This window comes from Mesoplodon densirostris, chromosome 12, assembly GCF_025265405.1.
Source record: "Mesoplodon densirostris isolate mMesDen1 chromosome 12, mMesDen1 primary haplotype, whole genome shotgun sequence".
Lineage (NCBI taxonomy): Eukaryota > Metazoa > Chordata > Mammalia > Artiodactyla > Ziphiidae > Mesoplodon > Mesoplodon densirostris.
Window position 1 is genome coordinate 21,001,146 of NC_082672.1, and position 23,106 is coordinate 21,024,251.

The 23,106-nt window shown below is 34.5% G+C and overlaps 1 protein-coding gene across 5 annotated transcripts in view; it reads right to left on the reverse strand.

Moving 5' to 3' along the window:
* UTRN (utrophin) overlaps positions 1 to 23,106 on the reverse strand; it is a 533,820-nt gene that overhangs the window by 299,336 nt on the left and 211,378 nt on the right. For all 5 annotated transcript variants that reach the window (XM_060114636.1, XM_060114635.1, XM_060114639.1 and 2 more), the window contains 7 exons: positions 20,643 to 20,822; positions 18,312 to 18,440; positions 15,940 to 16,110; positions 13,465 to 13,626; positions 12,890 to 13,027; positions 6,495 to 6,683; positions 5,449 to 5,621 (listed from right to left, as the gene is read on the reverse strand). In XM_060114636.1, coding sequence (XP_059970619.1) covers positions 5,449 to 5,621; positions 6,495 to 6,683; positions 12,890 to 13,027; positions 13,465 to 13,626; positions 15,940 to 16,110; positions 18,312 to 18,440; positions 20,643 to 20,822 — 1,142 coding nt within the window. The remainder of the gene's footprint in view (positions 1 to 5,448; positions 5,622 to 6,494; positions 6,684 to 12,889; positions 13,028 to 13,464; positions 13,627 to 15,939; positions 16,111 to 18,311; positions 18,441 to 20,642; positions 20,823 to 23,106) is intronic.

Sequence of the window (23,106 nt, forward strand, 5' to 3'; positions counted from 1 at the left end):
GACATTCTTAGGAGAGAAGATACACAAAGATCCAAGGATCTAAGATGAGAAGGAAGAAATAACTGGCTTATTTCTCCACTGTTCCACTGTTTGTCTAAGATGGTCCTAAAATTACTTATTAAGGAAAAATATGAAAGCTAATGCTATGAACCATTACAAAGGAGGCATAAGGGACTTCTCAAAGAAAGATACCTGTTTATTTTCATGGTATTTATCTTTTACCACAGGCCAACAATACTTAAAAAATTTTATAAGCAAAACAGCACAGAGACCTGGCATAGACAAATGACTTGGTGGTCACCCAGGTGTCATGACCGATAATGGTTATGAAACCATGAAAGCACAGGATATTTGCCATTGCCTCCATGTTCTATGAAAAGAAAAGAATAGAAAGGAGTGCTCATTTATTGCTTGTAAAAGTGGGCACATAGGAATGGGGAAAAATAAACATTTTAGGATAGGTTACCAAGGTTAGAAGACAAAAACTAAATAAAAATTAGGAATAAGAATAAGAACATAATCAACTAATGCATCCAAGTGCTGGGCTAAAGAAAATAAGAGAGACAACCTCCTAGCAAATGAAATCTAGTAAACACAGAAAACAAAATAATAAAATAAAAATGTGATAGAGAAGACTTTTCTAACATAAGAGAATACTGTTCTGTGCTCAATTAAAAAAAACTATGGAATAAAGTATTTTCTAAAAAGTTAAAATTTTTATAATCAAGTAAATGGCATGAATATCTGCAATCAACGTTACTAATCATAACGTTCTTGAAATTCTGCCACATTAGCCAGATGCATATATGCAAATAGGATAATTGAAAAAAAGAAGAAAAGTTATCATTATACACAAATGATGTGTCAGTATACTAAGAAAGGCCAAGAAAATCAAATTTATACCCATACTCACAGGCATACACTTACACGTGCATGCACACACTCTCACACACACACACGCACAAACACACGCAGGGCAGAAAATGCAGAAATAAGCTACCATACATCAACTTTACACTAACCAACAATAAGAAAAGCACAAAACTACCAAGTAATAGTCCTGGGGAGAAAGATGCAGACAAATCTTCAAAACCTTACTGAGGACACAGAAAAGGACCCAGATGAGTGAAAGACTACATTTCAAATTCACCATTTTTTCAAAAATTGATGACTAAAATTTTACTGGAAGAATAAATATAGAAAAAGAATATGAATTTTAATGTTAGAATAATTAGAGAAAATTTACTGTGCTGGATGAAAAAATTAATAATGCTTTAAAAATGAAAATGTTATGTATTAGACTAAAACTAATGGTGTGAGAAGGCAGAATTAGCAAAATTAAATAAATATGAAGTTGAAATGCCTTTAAGTTTATGGTAAAGGAAGTATCACCAACAATAATGGAGAGTTAAATTATTCAGCAAAAAATATAGAGGAAATTGGTTGTTTATTTAAGAAAAACACAGCAAAATAGAACAGGTTAGTGTTTCTTAACTCAGGCTGCATAAAAAAGTGAGCTGGGGAGTGTTTAAAAAGTAGGGATGCATGGCCCCTACTCTTGGTACTAAAGAGTTGCTATTTACAGACATAGAGAACAGACTTGTGGTTGTCAAGGGGGGAGGGGGGAGGGACGGATTGAGAGTTTGGGATTAGCAGATGCAAACAATTATATATAGAATGGATAAACAACAAGGTACTACTTTATAGCACAGGGAACTATATTGCTAATGGAAAAGAATTTTAAAAAAAGAGTTGGTGTATAGAACCACCAAACTGGAGCCTTAAAACAAAATACATATCAAAATAAAATTCAGATGGTTTAGTTTTTACATGTAAATTTTAAATCAAGCAAAGTTATTTTAAATATATATAAATATTTAATTACTCTCACAATGAAAAGGTAATTTATATGCATAAAAAAATGAAATTACAAAGGAAAAGACATAAGATATAATTATAGAAAATTAAAATTTCTATATGTCAAAAAACACCATTAACACAGACAAAGGGTACATGGAAAGCTGTGAGTAATTAAGCAATGAACAAAAAATATGAATGGTTAATATTCTTAATATAGAAAAAAGCTTTTGCAAATTAAGAAGTAAATAATAATACTATGATAGAAAAATAAGCACAGAACATGACCTACCCATTAACAGAAGGAATAACACTGGTACCAATAAACATATGTAAAAATATTGGAATTTTGCTGATAATCAAAGAAATGAAAATCATATTGAGATGTAATCCATCACTATACAATTGGCAAAGGTCTAAAAAAAAATCTGTCAGTGTTAACAAGGGTTCAGTAAGAAGGACACTTTCACATATGTTGTTGGCAGAGTTACAATGACCAGTACTGTGATGCAATCTAGAGCCTTAAAATGTTATTATTTTTTAACAAATTAGTCTTCATCTAATAATCAAGTCTAATTAAAGTCAGAAGTATGCATAAAGCTGTATGTAAGAGGATATTCTCTAAATGTACAGAGAAGTTTTTAAAAATTGATACAAAGAAATACACCAAAAGATTATTAAACTTTACCTTTCCAAGGATTGTATAATCACGTGAAATATGTAAGCTAAAACAAAAAAAAGAAGATGAAGAACACCATGCCTATTTTTGTGTGTATGACTCTAAGGTTTTCTGGTATATTTTTCTGTGTTAACATTACTCTTACACTGTAATTTATATTGAGCTATTTCACATCATACTTGACTTTCCATACATACACAGCTACCATCAAAAGTCTTACCAATTTTTGTTTCTACCTGTTAATAGGCCTGGTCAAAGACTAGAAAGAAGGAGGCTCAAAAACATTCTATTAAACAGAAGGTTATTTTTTTTAAAAAAGGCTTTGGGGTTATATATGGATTCCAATTATCTGTAGCTGTTTCTGCTCTTCACTCACATTAATCATCAAGTGTGTGGAGAAACTGAACGTTATTGAAAATCCTTTTCAAGATTTTTAAAGAAAATGGACACTATTCAGATACTAAAAATTAAAGGTGCTTCCTTTTCTCCATTGTATATGTTTGCTTTCTTTGTCGTAGATTAATTGTATGTGTGTGGGTTTATTTCTGGGCTCTCTATTCCATACCATTGATCTAAATGTCTTTTTCTGCCAGTACCATACTGTAATGATTACTATAGCTTTGTAATATAGTTTGAAGTCAGAGACCATGATACCTCCAGCTTTGTTCTTCTTTCACAAGACTGCTTTGGCTATTCAGGGTCTTTTGTGGTTCCATACAAATATTAGCATTATGTGTTCTAGTTCTGTGAAAAATAACATGGGTGTTTTGACAGGGATTGCACCAAATCTGTAGATTGCTATGGGTAGTATGGACATTTAACAGTATTAATTCTTCCAATCCATGAACACAGTATACCATTCCATTTATTTGTGTTGTCTTCACTTTCTTTTATCAATGTCATATAGTTGCCAGAGTACAGGTCTTTCACCTCCTTGGTTAAATTTATTCTTAGGTATTTCATTCTTTTAGATGCAAAAGGATTGCAAATGGGATTTTTTTCTTAAAGTTCTCTTTCTGATAGTTTGTTATTAGGGTATAGAAATGCAACCGATTTCTGTACATTAATTTTGTATACTGCAACTTTATTAAATTCATTTATTAGTTCTAGTAGTTTTTGGTGGAGTCTTTAGAATTTTCTATATATACTATCAATCTCTTCAATAAGCACTGTTGTGGAAACTGGACAGGTACATGTAAAAAAAATGAAGCTCGACCATTTTCTCACACCATATATGAAAGTAAACTCAAAATGGATTAAAGACTTAAGTGTAAGACCTGAAGCCATAAAACTCCTAGAAGAAAATACAAGCAGTATGCTTTTTGACATAGGTCTTAGCAATATTTTGGGGGATATATCTCCTCAGGCAAGGGCAACAAAAGCAAAAATATACAAATAGGACTACATCAAACTAAAAAGCTTTTGCACAGCAAAGGAAACCATCAACAAAATAAAAAGGCAACCTACCAAATGGGAGGAGATACTTGCAAACAATATGTCTGACAAGGGGTTAATATCAAAAATATATAAAGAACTCACACAACTCAATATCAAAAAATCAAATAATCCAATTAAAAAATGGGCAGAGGACCTGAAAAGACATTTCTCCAAAGAACATATACGAAAGGCCAATGGGCACATGAAAAGATGCTCAACATCACTAGTCATTAGGGAAATGCAAATTAAAACCACAATGAAACATTACCTCGTACCTGTTACAATGATCTTCATCAAAAAGACAAGAGATAGGGCCTCCCTGGTGGCGCAAGTGGTTGAGAGTCCGCCTGCCGATGCAGGGGATGCGGGTTCGTGCCCCGGTCTGGGAGGATCCCATATGCCGCGGAGCGGCTGGGCCCGTGAGCCATGGCCGCTGAGCCTGCGCGTCCGGAGCCTGTGCTCCGCAACGGGGGAGGCCACAACAGTGAGAGGCCCGCATACCGCAAAAAAAAAAAAAAAAAAAAAAAGACAAGAGATAACAAGTGCTAGTGTGGATGTGGAGAAAAGGGAACCCTTGTACACTGTTGGGGGAATGTAAATTGGTATTACCACTATGGAAAACAGTATAAAAGATCCTCAAAAAATTAAAAATATAACTACCCTCTGGTCCAACAATTCCACCTCTGGCAATAGATCCAAAGGAAACAAAAACACTAACTTGAAAAGATATCTGCACCCTCATTTTCATAGCAGCTTTATTTACAATAGCCAAGATATGGAAGCAACTTAAATGTCCATCGACACATGAATGGATAAAGAAGATATATATAAGAATATTATTCAGGCATAAAGAGAATGAAACCTTGCCATTTGCAACAGCATGGAGAGACCAAGAGGGTATATGCTAAGTGAAACAGGTCAGACAGAGAAAGACAAATACTGTATGTTTTCACTTATATGCAGAGCCTAAAAAACAAAAGAAACAAATATAACAAAACAGAAAAATACTCACAGATACAGAGAACAAACTAGTGATTGCCAGAGGGGAGGCAGTAGGGGGAATGGGCAACATATGTGAAGAAGGATTGAGGGGTACAAACTACTAGTATAAAATAAATATGTCACAGGGTCGTAATGTACAGCACAGGGAATATAGTCAATAATATTGTAATAACTTCGTATGGTGCATAAAATGTAAAAATATTGAATCACTATGCTGTTCACCTGAAACTAATATTGTAAGTCAACTATACTTCAATAAAAACAAATAAATAAAAGTGCTTCCTTAATTGTTAAAATATTATATATTACATTGCAAATGATCATGTATATGTGAGCTGATCTTTTTTAAGGAACTACATCACAATTTATTAAACAGGGCCTATTACAAGAATTTGAAACATATCTTCACCAACCTTAATGTACATATGAACTTATAGACCTTTTTGAAAAATTAAATATTCATTTAAACATACCCTTTACGATCGTTGTACATTCTATTAATTCTGTCCCATTTTGCATTCAACTGAGTAAGTGTATCCCGGATCTGAATGGCTTCAGGTCCAGAAGCTTCGAGGATAACATCTGGTTGTTTTTCATGAATGATTGCAATCTGCTCTCCAAGTTTGTCCAGTTGGTCTTTGATAGTCTATGAATATATTGTCATACATTAACAAAATCCAGCAAAGAGATAAAAGAATGGAATCACAGGAGGCCAAAAATTTATATTGAATAAGTTACTTAAAAATAATGAGACATCATAATTGTTGCTTATCAAAACTGGAAACTTTAAAAAAAAATAAGACCCTGTATTGGCCAAAGCATGAGGAATGTTACATAATATCCTAATGGTGGGGAAAAAATCCTCACAGATGTTCAAAGTGGCATTTGTACAGGACATATAAAAAGCTTCAATAACATTCCATAAAGGTAATGAAGTGTTTGAAGCTAGAAATTATTTATATTTTCAAATACCTAATAATACTAATTTAAATGACAGAAATGAGCTATCAAACATATCAGCTCTATCAGCAATTTTATTGTGACTTGATACATAAATGCAATCAAATTATATGAAAGTCTTGATATTAGTTTTGTGAATTAACTGAAAACTTTCAGATCCCTAGTTAACTTACAATCAACATGTCATTCCATACCCAAGCACTAGCCAATCTTAAATCGTTATAGGTGGCTAGATAAATGTCAACATTTTACATCAAATGACAATCAAGTTTACGAGAAAGGAATATGGTTTGTGCACGTGTTTGATTTTAAAAAGTCTCTGATGTTGCAAAGCATTAATAACTGTGCATACTTAAAAATCCATATCTACTTTTAATAAATTAAATTTTTGACAGTATTTCATTGGTGGATATAGGAAAAGTTTATTTTTCATACATATTATTAATTCCTTGGCACAAATGTAAAAGGTTATGGATAATCTAAGTAGGCACAATGACAAATTCCTTGCTTTATTTCTACATCAACTGCAGCTATTCAAATGCAGTGTCTGGATATTTACCTTCAGAGAATCTTCCTGAAAAGAGAAGTCTTCATAGACAACAGAGCTTAGTTCTGGAGTATTAAGTGATAATTCAACATCATCCATGGAAAGTAAAACTTTGTTAATTTCAACCAGATAATCTGTGGGGAGAGGTGGTGAGCTAATTCCAGAAGCGAGCTGACCTGTTCTCTGTTGAATAGGGATTGCCTGTAAAGACATGAATAATAATAACACACATCTTTTAAATTATTCCCACAATGAATAGCAGCAAATTGAAAACACAAAAAACAAAGAAAAAAATACTATTTTGTGGAGAAATTCAATACCATGAGAAAAAACTTAAAAACTTGTTTTAATTTTTTAAAATTTTCCCTGCACTGCTATAGAAACCATTAACAATCTCTATTTTCATTTTCATCTGTAGCCTGTTGTTAAAAGGCTTAAATAAGCTGTTAATGCTTGAAAGGTTTTTTTTTTTTTTTTTTTTTTTTTCTTTTTGCGGTATGCGGGCCTCTCACTGTTGTGGCCTCTCCCGTTGCGGAGCACAGGCTCCGGATGCGCAGGCCCAGCGGCCATGGCTCACGGGCCCAGCCGCTCCGCGGCATATGGGATCCTCCCAGACCGGGGCACGAACCCGTATCCCCTGCATCGGCAGGCGGACTCTCAACCACTGCGCCACCAGGGAGGCCCTTGAAAGGTTTTTTTTTTAAGACTTAAGCCACCTAAACTCATTTGGCAAACAGGAAAACATAACGACTCCTTTCCTAAGTTACTGAAGAAATGAGAATATGCTGCAAATCATAAAATTCTGTATGAAGTAAAAATTTTAATACCAATATTATTTCGCCTTTTTAAAAAAAATCTCACAATTAGATTAAACACTTCTGGGCCTCACTGGTGAAAAAGTAAATAAGTGAAACATGTATTTGTAACGCAACATAACAAATGCAGTAGGGGGTTTAATTAAAATAATATCCAGGCAATTCAGTATATAATCTTAACTTTTGAGAACAATATTACAAAACATGAATATCCTACATAAGATGATAGATCCTACCATGCTAAATTCAGGCAGATTCTAAATTGAGTGGATAACTTATTTACCCTAGCATAGTATCTCCTGTATCCTCTAATCAGAGCTTTCTAAACAATAAAGTACTCTCTGGGATGGGCCACTCATCCCTGGGTTCACATCCTTTATGCCTTGATGGCTACCATTTAATAATTGCTGCCTACTGCTTGCAAATGGCCAAAGTACATCCTCTCATGAATTAAGTGGATTTCCTTGACACTTTCACCATATTCCTATATTGAACTTTTGAAAAATGATATTCCTCTGTAAACTCAGATGACAGTGAATATGATCATAAGTACATGTTCACTGAGTTTAGATCCTGAAAATGGTTACAATTCCTAAATGAAACCAATACCCAAGATTAACAACACTGAGTGAATAATATGTTGTTGAATCTCGAGGTTTGCATTTCTTTGTCTCCTAGAATTTGATAAACTATGACTTTCACCAAATGATGGGCAGTCCTAGATAGCCAGGTGAGAAGCAAGCCTATTGATTTCCTGACTTTATCCACAGGCTTGTTTATACTTGACACTAATAATAATTTTATTATCCTAATGCCACACATTCAAATTTTAGTCAGAAAACATTTCTAGGTATTTAACTATATATCTAAGAAGGCAAACTATATGCTATATTTTAAGCAAATATAAAAGAATGCTGAAATAAATAATGTGTTCACCCAGGAACCAGTTTTAATAAAAAGATATGAAGTATTTCTTAATAAAAATTTTTTTTAATTTTTTTCAGATTTTAATTTTAAATAGCCCAATTTTTTGGCAGATCACAAAGGGAAGCTCAATTGTTCCTCTTCTTAACTTTAAGGAAAAAGACACAAAGAAAGTATTTACAGGTTGAGAATTCATGTCAAAGGAGTAAAAAAACTGGGACCTGTTCTACTTGGCTTTCTCATCTATCAGCCAGGGTCTTCTCAGACAGCCTCTGTTTTTCCAAGACCAAAAAGGACTCTAGGCCTCCAGCTATTTGATATGTGCTTGTAGGACATTCAACTTTATAGTACTTTCCTCATTAGCATCACTAAACATCATACACCAGGTTTTTTGTTTTTTTTTAATCTGCTCTGCCTGCTTACTGGTGAGAGCCACTTCTATACCATAACAACCACTACAAGGCCAGGAATTTTGTGCTGCTTCTTCAGTTACACAACAGAGTGTCATTCTGCAAGGTCACATGTATCTGAGTCTTTAGGGTGAACTGGGGAGGTCAGTAGGTATTATAAATAGAAAGTCCCAATGTTTTTTTTTTTAAAAAATCACGTTCATTAATACTGTATTTTTCTATTAATACTATACACATAATCTAGGCTTCCTGAGCCTCCATACTCTTGCTGAAGCAGCAAGTCCATTCAAGATTCAAATATGTGCTTTCTATATTCCCAAAATAGATTTCATCCCAAGACAGTGATCAATCAAAATGCCCTAGGAGGGCCTCCCTGGTGGCGCAAGTGGTTGAGAGTCCGCCTGCCGATGCAGGGGATACGGGTTCGTGCCCCGGTCTGGGAGGATCCCATGTGCCGCGGAGCGGCTGGGCCCGTGAGCCATGGCCGCTGGGCCTGCGCGTCCGGAGCCTGTGCTCCGCAACGGGGGAGGCCACAACAGTGAGAGGCCCGCATACCGCAAAAAAAAAAAAAAAAAAAAAAAAAAAAAAAAAAAAAATGCCCTAGGAGAAAAAAAACAAAAGGTCCTCAAGATCTGACCCAGACTTTACTTCTGGATAATTTTATTTTTAAAGAATTCAGCTAGGACACAAAGATACAGATATACTACAAGGTAGCATTAAATGTTACATGATGCACCTCATGTCATACAGCAACCTAAATTCCAGATAGATTAAAAAATTGATTTTAAATGACACTTTACAAAAATGTTCTAAGTTTTGTTTTTATCAAACCGTAGGGAAAACTTGGAACAAAACTGAGTTGAACATCGTCAACTCTCTGGAGGATGAGGACTTTTTAAGAAAAGCACAAAGGAAAAACCTAGCCATGTGTGGCTAAACAAAAATTTTAAATGGCTGTATATTTATTTATTTTTTTTTTTTGCTGTACGCGGGCCTCTCACTGCTGTGGCCTCTCCCGTTGCGGAGCACAGGCTCCGGACACACAGGCCCCGCGGCCATGGCTCGCGGGCCCAGCCGCTCCGCGGCATGCGGGATCCTCCGGGATCGGGGCACGAACCCGTGTCCCCTGCATCGGCAGGCGGACTCCCAACCACTGCGCCACCAGGGAGGCCCTAAATGGCTGTATATTAAAGGTAAAATAATTAGAAGATAAAAATCAATAAGATGATACTTTTTATAGCAAATATGACAAGAGGTTAATATCTTTATTTATGAAGAGCTTGCGCATATTTTAAAATAGTTAATACCCTAGTAAACAAATGAGAAAGGGTCATTCAATATATATTTCAAATAAGAAAATGAGTCCTTTTTTTTAGTTTAAATAAATTCATAATTTTTAAAAAGCCACCTATATCACTTTGTAGGAGAAACCATGTGAAAGGCAGTCAATGAAAAGGAAAATGATATGCATGAGCCCTTCTGTACCCTCAGGGGAGGCTCTGGAGGTACTTGACCTGAGGAACTATTTACATCACTGGTCCACAACCTTTTTGGCACCAGGGACCAGTTTCGTGGAAGACAATTTTTCCACGGAATTGGGGGTGGGGGGGATGGCTCGGGCGGTAATGCGAGTGATGGGGAGCAATGGGGAGCGGCAGATGAAGCTTCGCTCACTCGCTCGCCGCTCACCTCCTGCTGTGCGGCCTGGTTCCTAACAAGCCAAGGACCACTACAGGTCTGCAGCCTGGAGGTTGGGGACCCCTGATTTACATGATAAATATGGGACTGAAGAGGAGGCACTGAGGATGGTTGTGATTTTGACTGAAACAAATATAACGTCCCTGCCCTAACGTAAACTAGGGACTTTGATTATGATGTGTCAACATAGGCTCATCAGTTGTAACAAATATATCTCCCTGGTGCAGGACATTGATATCATGGAGGAGGCTATGTGTGTATTGGGGGTGAGGGGACAAGGGGTATGTGGGAACTCTTTGCTGTGAACCTAAAGCTGCTCTAAAAAATAAAGTCTGTTTTTAAAGAGCAAAAACAAAAATAAACAAGAAATTTCATGTCCCTTCTCAATAGTCTTTGGTTACCCACTGCCTGTCACCACCTTCCATTTTCTCTCTCTTCACCAATCTCCACCATTTCTCCTCTCTCACACCTTTTCTCATTTCTAACCTGAATTCATAAGGAGGTTAATCCAAATGAAAACTAACTGAGGGGCTTATGAAAGAATTTTTTCAGCTAAAAACCTTCTCATGCTTTTTGTCAGTGCACACACCACCCAATCCTTCCTATGCCCTTCCCCATCTCCTCCCATCCACATAAATTTTCTCAAATCATTCAACAGGGATAAAATATTGCTCATAGCATGCAGGAGCTCATTGCTCACCTAAAAGAGAAGAAAAGAAAGGAAAGGAAAGGGAAGGGAAGGGAGGGGAGGGGAGGGGAGGGGAGGGAAGGAGTTCCGTAAACTGCTGGTCGTCAATGCTGACTGCACATTAGAATCTTCTACAAAGTTTTTTTTTTTTTTCAAGCACCCACACCTAGGCACAACCTGAGAGATTTTGATTTAACTGGTTTGAGGCTCGATTTCTTTTTAAGCTCTTCAAGGGATTCTAATGTTCACAGTTAAAAAACAGTTTTAAAAACTACAGATTTGAAGAAGTATATGTGTTAATAAAATAAGGACAAAATTTTTTTTAATATTTTAAAATAATTTTAATTACAATAACTAATGCTAGTGAAATCCAAATGAAACAAGCCTATAATAGTATATGTTAGTACTTTTGAAAAACAAATTTGTTTATCTATTAAAAGTTTAAAAATTATTTCTATTTTGGACCATTAATGATTTCTGATTTGGGAACCAAAGACGAAGAAGTTCCAGAGAAGAAAAATACTTTTAAAAGTAACAATTAAACAAAGAACTATAATATAATCTGAAAGATGTTAGAAATAAAAATGGAACCGAGTCTTAAAAGACAACACATTTTTCAGGTAAAATAAGAAGATAAAACCCACACCAGGGAATAACAATGAAATTAGCAAGATTCCAGAGGTGCTAAGGCACCAGTATGTTGGCATAAGGTAGAGAAAACCAGTATAGCTATACTGCATGGTGAATGACAGTGAATCAAAGAGGTAGCCAGAGGTCAAACCAAAGCCTCTATATACCATTATTGTGACAAACCTTGCTCTTAAAGCTTTTCCTGCATTTTGCAATCTTTTTCTGAACAAGTTCTTAGGGAAAGGAATCATATGATCAGCCATGACTTTTGGGGGAATAATGCTGAGAAAAACATGCTGAGAAGATGGGCCAGAGTTAAGAAAAACTGGACTTAAAAAACAACTTGGGGAATAACTAGTGGGTGAAAATCATAAGAGTCTGAATTATGGAAAGGTTAGTAGACTGAGGAAGTTAAGTTACTCTCTCAGGGTCATATACAAGTAACTGGTAGAGCCGTATCTAACTTCAGGTTCAGACCTGTATCTACTTCATTTGGACCTAATGGTTCTAATCCTTCCTCAATGTGGTGTGAGGAACAGGAAATGACTGATAAGACTGTGAAGTTTCCACCTTGAGAACTGGGTAGTTTTTATATGTAATAACTAAGATAGGGAATAAAGCAGGAAACAGGTTGGAGGAGGGGAGAGAGGGCTAGTTCAGCTTGGGACCTGTTACAAGGCTGCAGTACAAACAGATAGAGACAGCCAACAGGCATCAAGCTGAGAAACCTGAATCTTCTAGTAGATTCCAACATCATCAACTAAAACTGGTTCTAGAAGGATTACCTAAGTACAGACCTCTGGGGAACACCAGCACATTTACAATACAGCTGTAAAGATGGCTATTGAAAAGGGAGCTGGTGGTGAATCTTTTCCTAGAATATAAATCATATTTTATCAATTTCACAAATTTAGTTATTTGCAAACTAGAAATTTTTTTAATGTGGTCAAGACCTCCACACATAAAATACAGAACTGAAGGAGAAAGTCACTCCCCAAAGGTTTAAAACATTATCAGAAATCCAAAAGAGATGTCCAATAATAAGGTTTTATGTTTCTATTTTCTGTGAGTCTCGCCTCATCCAAAAATATAAACATATCTAGCAATACACATGAGAAAGGAGAAGGAGATGCCATTCCAACTGGTTTGTTTTGAGATGTCATTGAATGCAACATCACATTTCTCAATGGCAAGAGCTGAAAAAGTTATTTAAGTGGAACAGAGACTCCCCCATGACCATACCTTAGTTTTGTTGTATCTTGTGTGCAAAAGTAGTAACTGCAAACGGATCTTTTCTTTTTTATTATCCTCCATAGGTTGATGTAACATTTGTTCTCCTCTTTGTAGAACTTCCTCAATCTGGGCTCTCTCCTCATCCAGCTGAATGTTTAAAAGATAAAAATTACTCAAAAGAAAAATGCACAGGGTCACTTACAATCAGTTCCCAAGCAGGAGAACTAACCTACAAAGTATAGTATAAGTCAACATATGTTTATCTGAATGATATACAACAAAAGTTTATGTTTTTCTTAAAATATTTCATATATGAAGTTAAAATAACTCATAAGGAATGCTAGTTTAGCAGAAGTTAAATAGCACTAAGATAACACCACCTTTATAGTCAGAAAGTATGTCTATTTTTTAAGCATTATGTAAATCACGTGACAAATCTTACACTGACACTCACCAGAAAGTCACATTTAAATCTGTTCTATCATGTTTGGCAGATATTTGGGTAAACATCATTAATGTAAAAATATAATTAACAGAGAAGAAAAGTGAGAACACCACGGTTTTGAAAATCTGCTTGAGCCAACCTTTTCATCTTCATCACTGGATTCCAAGCGCTTTTCTGTAACTTTTAACATATTTTCTATATCATTTTCTAATTTTTCCAAGTCAGAGAAAGGCACACCAGCTTCAAATGCTTCAGTGGTGACCAGATATTGGTATGATAATGGTTCCTGGCCAATCAGCAACTGTAGAAGGAAAAATGTTCTTTGAAAAGATATTCTTGATTGTAGATTTTTGCTGGAGAGCGTGTGGAGAAAGGGAACCCTCTTGCACTGTTGGTGGGAATGTAAACTGATACAGCCACTATGCAGAACAGTATGGAGGTTCCTTAAAAAACTAAAAATAGAACTGCCATATGACCCAGCAATCCCACTACTGGACATATACCTGGAGAAAACCATAAATCAAAAAGAGTCATGTACCACAATGTTCATTGCAGCACTATTTACAATAGCCAGGACATGGAAGCAACCTACATGTCCATTGACAGATGAATGGATAAAGAAGATGTGGCACATATATACAAGGGAATATTACTCAGCCATAAAAAGAAATGAAATTGAGTTATTTGTATTGAGGTGGATGGACCTAGAGTCTGTCATACAAAGTGAAGTAAGTCAGAAAGAGAAAAACAAATACCGTATGCTAACACATATATATGGAATCCAAAAAAAAAAAAAAAAAAGTTTCTGAAGAACCTAGGGGCAGGACAGGAATAAAGACGCAGATGTAGAGAATGGACTTGAGGACACGGGGAGGGGGAAGGGTAAGCTGTGACAAAGTGAGAGAGTGGCATGGACATATACATACACCACCAAATGTAAAATAGATAGCTAGTGGGAAGCAGCTGCATAGCACAGGGAGATCAGCTCGGTGCTTTGTGACCACCTAGCGGGTGGGATAGGGAGGGTGGGAGGGAGACCCAAGAGGGAGGAGATATGGGGATATATGTATGCATATATTTGATTCACTTTGTTATAAAGCAGCAACTAACATACCATTGTAAAGCAATTATACTCCAATAAAGATGTTTAAAAAAAAGATATTCTTAACTTGACCTTTCACCATTTAATCAGTGTCAAGAAAGAACTCGCATTTATTTGAATTGACTTTAATTTCATTCATTTCCACAGCAATAATTTTACCAACTTGGGCTTCTCTGATTACCCATGTTCTCCGAACTCCAGCGAGGGATGCGAACTGGTGTTCAAGTGAGTGTGGCTGCCTGGAGTGGGAGGCGGGTTCGGGGACCACAGGCGAGAACAGCAGGAAACAGTGCCATGATCCGGAAGCCATCCCTGCCATGGCCACAGAGAGGAAGAAAGGCCACTACCCAGTATAGGGACGTCCCAAAGAATGCCTCCCAGTTAACTTTCTCCAGTACAACGCCCCTTGGATTTTGATACCGAAACTTGGAAAAAGTACATGCTTCTCAATGCAGTATTTTCAGACAGTATCTATATAGAAAGCCTTCACATCAATATTTATGTGCCTAAAATCAATGTAACAAATTCAATAAAACTAAATACAGGAAAATAACATGAAGTGTTGGCTGAGCATGGGGAAGCTAGCAATCTCACACTCTGGTTATGAACGTATAAACTGGCACAAACTTATGGTAGGAATCTTTGGAAAAATCTATTTAACAGCATTTATAGGTACAACTTTCACAACAATATCAAGGAATTCTAAGAAGTGATCCTAAGGGCATACTAAGAAATGAACAAAAAGACATGCATAAAAGAATTTTAACAATACAATATTTATAAAAGCACAATAAAAGTGGAAAATTGACTTAGAATATTGTAACAGATCATTTAATTGAATAGCTGTTAAAAACCTTGTCAGAAGAGAATATACAAAACAATATAAAATTTTTGATATTTCAATATCACATACACATGAGTAAGAGTGGATATGTATGCCAAAACGTTAACAGAAATTATTTATGGGGACAACAATAATTTTCTTTGTACTTTCTCTCACTCCATCTCCTATGTCTCCTGCATTACTCTTTAACATATGTAGGAAAAATCTCCCATAGATCTATTGAAAAGAATAAGTGAGCTTAGGTCAGAAGGTAAGGAAGTAGGGTCAAGGCTAAGGAAGACAAAAGTTAAAGCAAGATTTTTGTTGTTTTCTTTAAGTTGCAAATAATCTAAGTATATTCATAGGCTATGAAAGATTGCTTGGCCTATTATATCAAGTATTTCAAAACAAAGCAAAGTTAGAAAATATTTACTTCCTGCAAAAAAGATGATCCTTCCTCTCATAATTTCAATACTTTGAAACCTTTTCTCTAATGGGTTATTTTCTTTAATAGTAATTTCTTATATTCTCTCCTTCATATGCATGATCAAAATAAATAAGAACAAATGCTCCAAAGTGATAAAATCATTTTAATTAAAAAATTCTTGATATATATACCATATAATTATCTATCACATAGCTACATATCTATAAGAAAAATAGTTTTATATAAAAACATAATTGCTTACTTTGGCACTTTTGATGTGTTGAGAAACCTTTTCAAAGTTTCTATTCAATTCAGCTAATTTTGGTTCTACAAGCTCCTTGCTTGAGCCTCCACGTGCATTCATCAGAACAACTGCTTGATCACGGACATTTTCTACTTGGAGATTAGCATCATCCAGCTCAGAGAGTAAACGCTAATTGTAAGAAAAACAAAATTATCACGTGGGAAAAATCAAAACTAAACATGGGTGTAATGCTAACTCGGAAGTAAAGGTAGTTTAAATAAATGTCTGAGATTCCTAGTAAGAGATTTCAGCACCATCAATTTGAATAAGAGCTTTTCATACATTACGACTCATTCATGTTACATGGGAAGCATTTTCGATCACTACTAGATTGGATAATAATTTATTTTATGATTGAATAGTCTATAAGATTTATTGTGTCATTTCTTCAACCGTTTTATTCTAAGAGTTGCAAAGCCTCTTGAGGCTGAATAAAGGAATAAGTGGCAAGGAGTAGACTGTGACTTCTTTTCCCCCTAGAAATACTATTTACCACCATCCGCCTTTCCTTGGTGAAGGTGAACTGATTTGGAAATTAGTCGAATATTATCATTTAGTTTTTAACTAAAATATGCAACAACATTATGCAGTTTCCTCAAGCTAATTTCACAACAGTCATTAACTTCATTCTCAGGGCTAAGAAAGGAATGCACATACCTGCCTTAATTTCTACTTCACTGGTAAGTTTCTGAAGAGTGTTGAAATTCTCTCAAGAGTATGTATGGCTGTAAGTAGATTTTGAATGAAGTCTTAAAAATAAGCTAGCTAATCTGTATGCATCTATAAATTCTGCAGATGTTTTCCTGGTGATTTACGAGAATGAGTGATCCAGCAATGTACCCAATCAGCTAATACATGGAGCTTAACCCACTGTTGTGAAGAATTTGTGCTTACTTGTTATGGTGGCTGAGAGAAAATAAGTAGTTTGAGGAACTGTTTTTAAATCAGTGTATATAGATAGAAACAGGAGAACATCAGCTTAACTATGGAATTTTTAGAACGTGTTCTCTTACATATAAATCTGATTGTAATGGAAAAAAAAACAGCCGTTGCTTGTCTCAAATTTTGCTAGCTGTACAGTGATTCTTGAAATTTTCTTTAAGAAAAATCAAGTGGAAAGAAATAAACACTTTGTAAATAAGGCTTGGCTTTCATGAAAAACTGTTTAAAGTTTATGTTAAAAGGATTTAATAAGTTCACTAAAAGTGTAATCGTGGAAATGTGGAAAATGTGGTGAGTAAAGGAAACTACCTCATTCTTCGAAGGTTTTATAGAAGCACAATTAAACACTCTAAAATGGCTTTGTGTATGAACCATCTGCTGTGAAAGAACTCTATTTGTAACATCTAAAGGACCTGGAATAATTGTATTTTGCTGACAACAGACACATGCTTTATTGTTTGCAGGTTCCTCATCAAATCTTTAATTATGCACTGTTTCTGTCATCAATAAACAACTTAAAGGGAAAAAAAAGATTCATTCAAGGATGTCTGCAAAATGTTGAGAAAGCACATTTGTAACCTAGAATTCAATTGTTCATCCATGCCTGACATGACAAAGGGTTTAAAGGAAGGACTGGTGGGGCCTGAGTGGTAAAAAGAACAGACTCCCAAAGAGGAATTCTTAAAAGCTACAACTGACCTTCAACTTTGAAACTAAATGTAGAAACACAGGAATGAATAAGGGGTACTCTGGGCACTTTTCTGAGACCCTGGAGCCCCCAAGACAACTTCTTCTTTGCTTAACACCACTGAGTAAGGGTATCAAGAGGCTGAGCAAAGTGAAGAGAGAAGTCTGCCAGACTTTGTGCTTCTGAAAAAGTATACTATCTTTTTCATACAGCTGATTCCTCTGCAAAGCTGGGTCAGGGGGCAATATGCAGCAAGAAATGAAAGCCAAATACTCATTGTGAACTCAGTTTTGCTTTGGCTTTCTATACTGCCACGAAATTTTGCAAGTCATTAAAAAAATAACTAAGAATGACCTTTTGCAGTGAACTAATGACCCAGCACTCAACTACCCTGTATGACAAAATGGAGAAGTTTTTTTTATAGCTTCTTAAATTGCAATGGAAAAATTTTATTAACAATCACATAATGTGGTATTTTTAGATGCTAATTCTTACAAGAAAGGAACAGAACAAAAAATAAGCTAAGACAAAATACAAAGAACAAACAAAAAAGACTCAGTTTATCCCACCAACATAAAAGCTAATGAATCTACTGCATGGGAAGCATGTGTGCACAAGTAGCTTAGAGTAATCCTCGAGAGAAAGAGAACAGCAAAACCTTGCATTCCCAGAAGCGTTACTGATCCTCTACATTTGCTACCTTCACAATTTCTTCCCGTTTACTTGCTGGCTTTTTTTCTATCTCATCCAATAGCGCTTCAGCTTGATAAAGCCAGGTGCTTATGTGAGCAACATTTCCATCAAATATTTCCAACTGGTTTTGGTGGTTCTAGAAAGGAATTAATAAAATGCTGATACAATCATATGAAATATTTAAGACAATAATCTTAGAAGACATTTAAAAGACCTTCAAAGTGCTAACTGTACACTGAATTTCAAGAAGAATTTCCACCTTCCTACAAAGTTCTTCCCCAATGGATAAATCTCATTCCTAAAAATGCACACTGTGACTGAGCACTTTTTAATTTTAATTTAGATCTCAATACAATGAAAAGTTGAAGAAGAATAAAAGGTGAAAGTTTCTTTTTTAATTTCATTTTGTTTTAATCCCTATCCCTCATTCTTATATTACAAATAATCTCACTGGCCCCTCCTTGATCATATTTGTTAAAAACTCATTTAAGGAAGTAATAATATTAAAAAATGATTCAAATTTTGCCTGCTCAATGGACTGTAAGTACTTAGAGGCAGGGCCCCTGTTGTTTCACCTCAGTACCGACGGCACTTAACATTACACTTGGAACAGATCTCAGTGATACTTCCTGAAGCAAGGTATAACATGTGATTGAGAGAATACATTTGAAAACAGTTAAGTCAGTTAAAACTAGGCAAAACTGCTGAGGCTAAGGCAAGAATTTAGAACTTGATGAAAAAGAGTGGGGGAGCCTTATGATGAAACCAAAAACTTTTAGGAACTATATTTTATAGGATGAAGGAAACTAGAAGAAACTTCAAAGAAAAGTGTTTAAAAACAAGGAAACAAATTATTAATCTGTAATATGGAAGAATTATTGAAAAAATAAAATGAGAACCAATAAATCATATGAGCAAAGTTTTGACAGTGGTCTGGATTCTAAGTAAGAAGAATTTATAAACACCATACTTATTTACCTTGATAAGATAAAAGCAGATAAATCAAATGTTCTAATAGGAGTAGAAAGATATTATTTGAAAGGAGAATTTAGAAGGTACAGACTGCAGAAGGCAGAAATAAGGGCCATGAGCATGCGGAATAAAACTAGTTACAATAAAAATGAATATATAAAATATTTAATGAACATATTTTATGAGCCAAGAATTTCACATTTGTTATTCAACATTTAACAACTCTGTTAGATATGTTCTTTTAATCCCATTTTATATATAGGGAAATTAAAGCTAAGTGACATTAAGTAATTTACCCAAGGTTATGAAGGTAGTAAGTCGCGGATGAACTCTGGATGTGAATCTGACAGATCAAGACGTAAACCCACCAACTTCAATGCCCTACACATTCTGGTTGATCTCAATAAATATCCGAACACACAATAATTTATTTTTCTCTGTTCATATCCATTACCCAGTAATTCTATGAATTTGGAAAGAGTCCTATCTCAGATATATCAGAACAAATAATAATTTAGAGATGAGAACTTTTTTTAAGGGAAGAGAAGGTACGGTTGCCATATATTCATTGTTATTATAAAAGGGACAGAAAAACACTATGGAATTAAATGGTCACTATTTCCAGGAAATACTGGTTAACAGCGTAGTAGTATTGTTATAACCAAAGACTAAAAACGTATAGCATTTAACAATTACTATAATCATCACAATATCTAAAATTGGTTGTTTTAAATATAGTTTTATAAGAGCCCTACATGTTTTATGTCATAATCACAAAAACTGTATGAGGTAGAAATTATAATAATGTCCATTTTACAAATGAGAAAACTGAGACTTAGAGAGCATTTAAGTATTGGGTTGCCAAAAAAGTTTGTTTGGGTTTTCCATAAGATGTTATGGAAAAACCCAAATTAATTTTTTGGCCAACCCATAACTTGACCAATGTCAATCAGTTTGTAGTCAAAACTTTAACTTAGGCCATCAGATGCTAGAACTGGTGCCCTTAACTAGAACACCAATATTAGAACATTACAAATATTATATATATAGTTTATAATAGTATGAAAATTAAATACAATATTAAGTCATTAAAATGTAGCAAATAAGGTGTATTTACTAAGATACTAAAGTACACATTTCTATGTATATCACAGATGGTTTACGACTTAATAGAGACATTTAAACTCTTTCTAGTTATTATCTTTTCAAAGGAAAAGATAAAATGTAGTCTAATGAAGTTAATTCACAAGCAAAACATTATTGTGACAAACAGAAAATAGGATTTGGAATCCTAATCAAAACAGTATTCATTTATACATAATTAAAGGAGAGAAGATTTCACCATGAAATTCTTCCTGAAACATACCATCAAGGTGTTGCACCAATCCTCGGTCCAGGTGCGAACCCGGCTCCACCCAGCATTAAGGACACAGAGCTTCTCTTCTAAAACAGGCTCACTGCCCTCAATCAAGTTCTGCAGGGCAGCACTACTCTCTGTGATGGTATTTAAATCAGCTTTTCTCTTTTCCAGATCTTTCAGAATATTCTAGAAAATAAAAGTTCCCAGACCTACTTGATCTTTCAGAACATTATAAAAGTTTATACAACCTTCATTTTTTTAAAACTTTTCTTTCACGTATACATGACTCCCTAGGTAATTTACACATGTCAAAGGTTCACAAGATTCCACAACTTACTAACATGATGAGAGTTTTTAAGTTTCAAATAAAAATTAAATATTTAATTATGCAAACACCAAAGAATGTAACAAATTTAGATGTGGAAAGGTAATTATTTCATTTATTTTAAGTATAAATTCCATTCCTTACACACCAACACCAATTATCTTCATCAAAACTCTAGAAATAATGAATCAGTTCCATTTTCAGTAACTACAAGTGGGCAAAGCAGGACTATCCCAGAACTCAAAAATTCTAAGATGACTTAACATATTGTCTGTTTATAAGCATTACAAAAAACATTTCATCTTGTACTATACATCATAGGAGAACTAGAACATCTAAGCTTTGGTTTTACACTTGTCTTAATATGTAAAGCTAATACTCTAGATGGTATTATGATTACTTGATTTTCACATTCATAAGTTTGACCAGGGAAGGTGTGCAGTCAGAGAATTATAAAGAGAATGGTGGGTTCCAAAATTAAAACTACAAAATTCTTTCAATCAAAAAGTAACATGCATATATCTACCCTACTGCTGTTGTACCTTTTTAGAAAAATATTTAAACAAATCATTTCAATAAGCTCAAATCTACATTTAATCTCAGATCATTAAATCACATTTTGAAAGGCATAAAAACTACAAATTCACAAGTGAGTCAAGGTATAAGGACTCATTTGGCCACATCAATTACTGGTATTTTTATAAAGACATTGAAATATTTCTCTCAAGTGTTCTCCAGCAGGGCGGGGAAAAAACAAAAACAAAACAGAATACCCACAGCCATGCTCTCTGCAGTTAATAACTTTCTGCATTCCTTCAGTGGCTATGGACTGATTGACTACAGTAGTCTTTAAAAACTATAAGAAATAATTAACTACAAGCAAATAAATGTAAACAGTACACACACTATGTTAATAGATTTTATTGTAAAGAAAATGGCTACGTTGAAAATAATGATTTTTAAGCTATGGAATAAAAACACTAAGTTCCAGAATGCAGATGCTATTTAAATTTTGCATTGAAAATAATTTTACATAATATTATAGTGGAAATACATTAAAATGTTTTGAAATATGCATGTCTCTTAAATCTGACAACACAACATTGAAAAAATGGTGATTATGTTACATACTGATGTTTCATTTGGTTTACTCTAGTGAAGAGAATGTGCTATGAATTCATGATTTGTATATACCATCTTCATTATTTCAAATCTGAAATAAGATTAAATGGGAATTTAAGAGTGAGTAGTTCCAGAAGAAACAAACTTATCATATTTACTGTCTTTACCTTAAAAATGACGAGAATCAACTGAAAAACTAATTGAATTTATGTGAGTGTACAGATTGATGATTAAAAATTAAATATGCAAAAATTGGTATTGCTTATGTACCAGCCATAAGAAATTGTAAAAACAAAAAGGAAAAAAAAGAAAAGCATACTTCATACATACCAATAAAATAAAATAAATATGTAAGTATAAAGCTTTTTGCATACATGATAACGTTTACAAAGAAAAAAACCAAGGCATTATGTAGGGATGTAAGGGAATTTGGGTGGGAAATGAGACATTCCATGTTACTAAAAAGACAAATATAACAAAGGTGTCAATTCCCCTCAAAACAAATTTATAAATTCAAGGCAATTCAAATCAAAATTTCTAACAATTTTTCTAAGAATTTGAGAGTAATAATTCTAAAATTCATATGAGTATATACAAAAGAAGAAGCATAAAGTCAGTAAATCCTGTCTTTAACTACATGTTAAAATATATTATAAAGCCACATAGTTAAACAGTTGAAGAACATTTCAGAGGGTCAGATCAGTGAAGCAGAAAACAAAGCAAAGTAACAGGTAAAAAGAATATATGAATTGAGCATGTCAAATCAGTGGGGAAAGGATAATTACACAATAAATAGTGCTGAGATAACTGGTAAACTATTTGAAATAAAAGGTTAGAGCCTTACCTCATTATATACACCAAACTAAATTCCAGAAGGATTAAAGCATTAAAGGTAAAAAGATGAAACTATAAAAGAGCTAGAAGAAAATATAAGTAAATAATTATATAACTTTCGAGTAGAGTTGGCCTTTCTAAGCACTAAAGGCAGAAATAATTTTTTAAGAAAGCATTTTATTCTTTAAA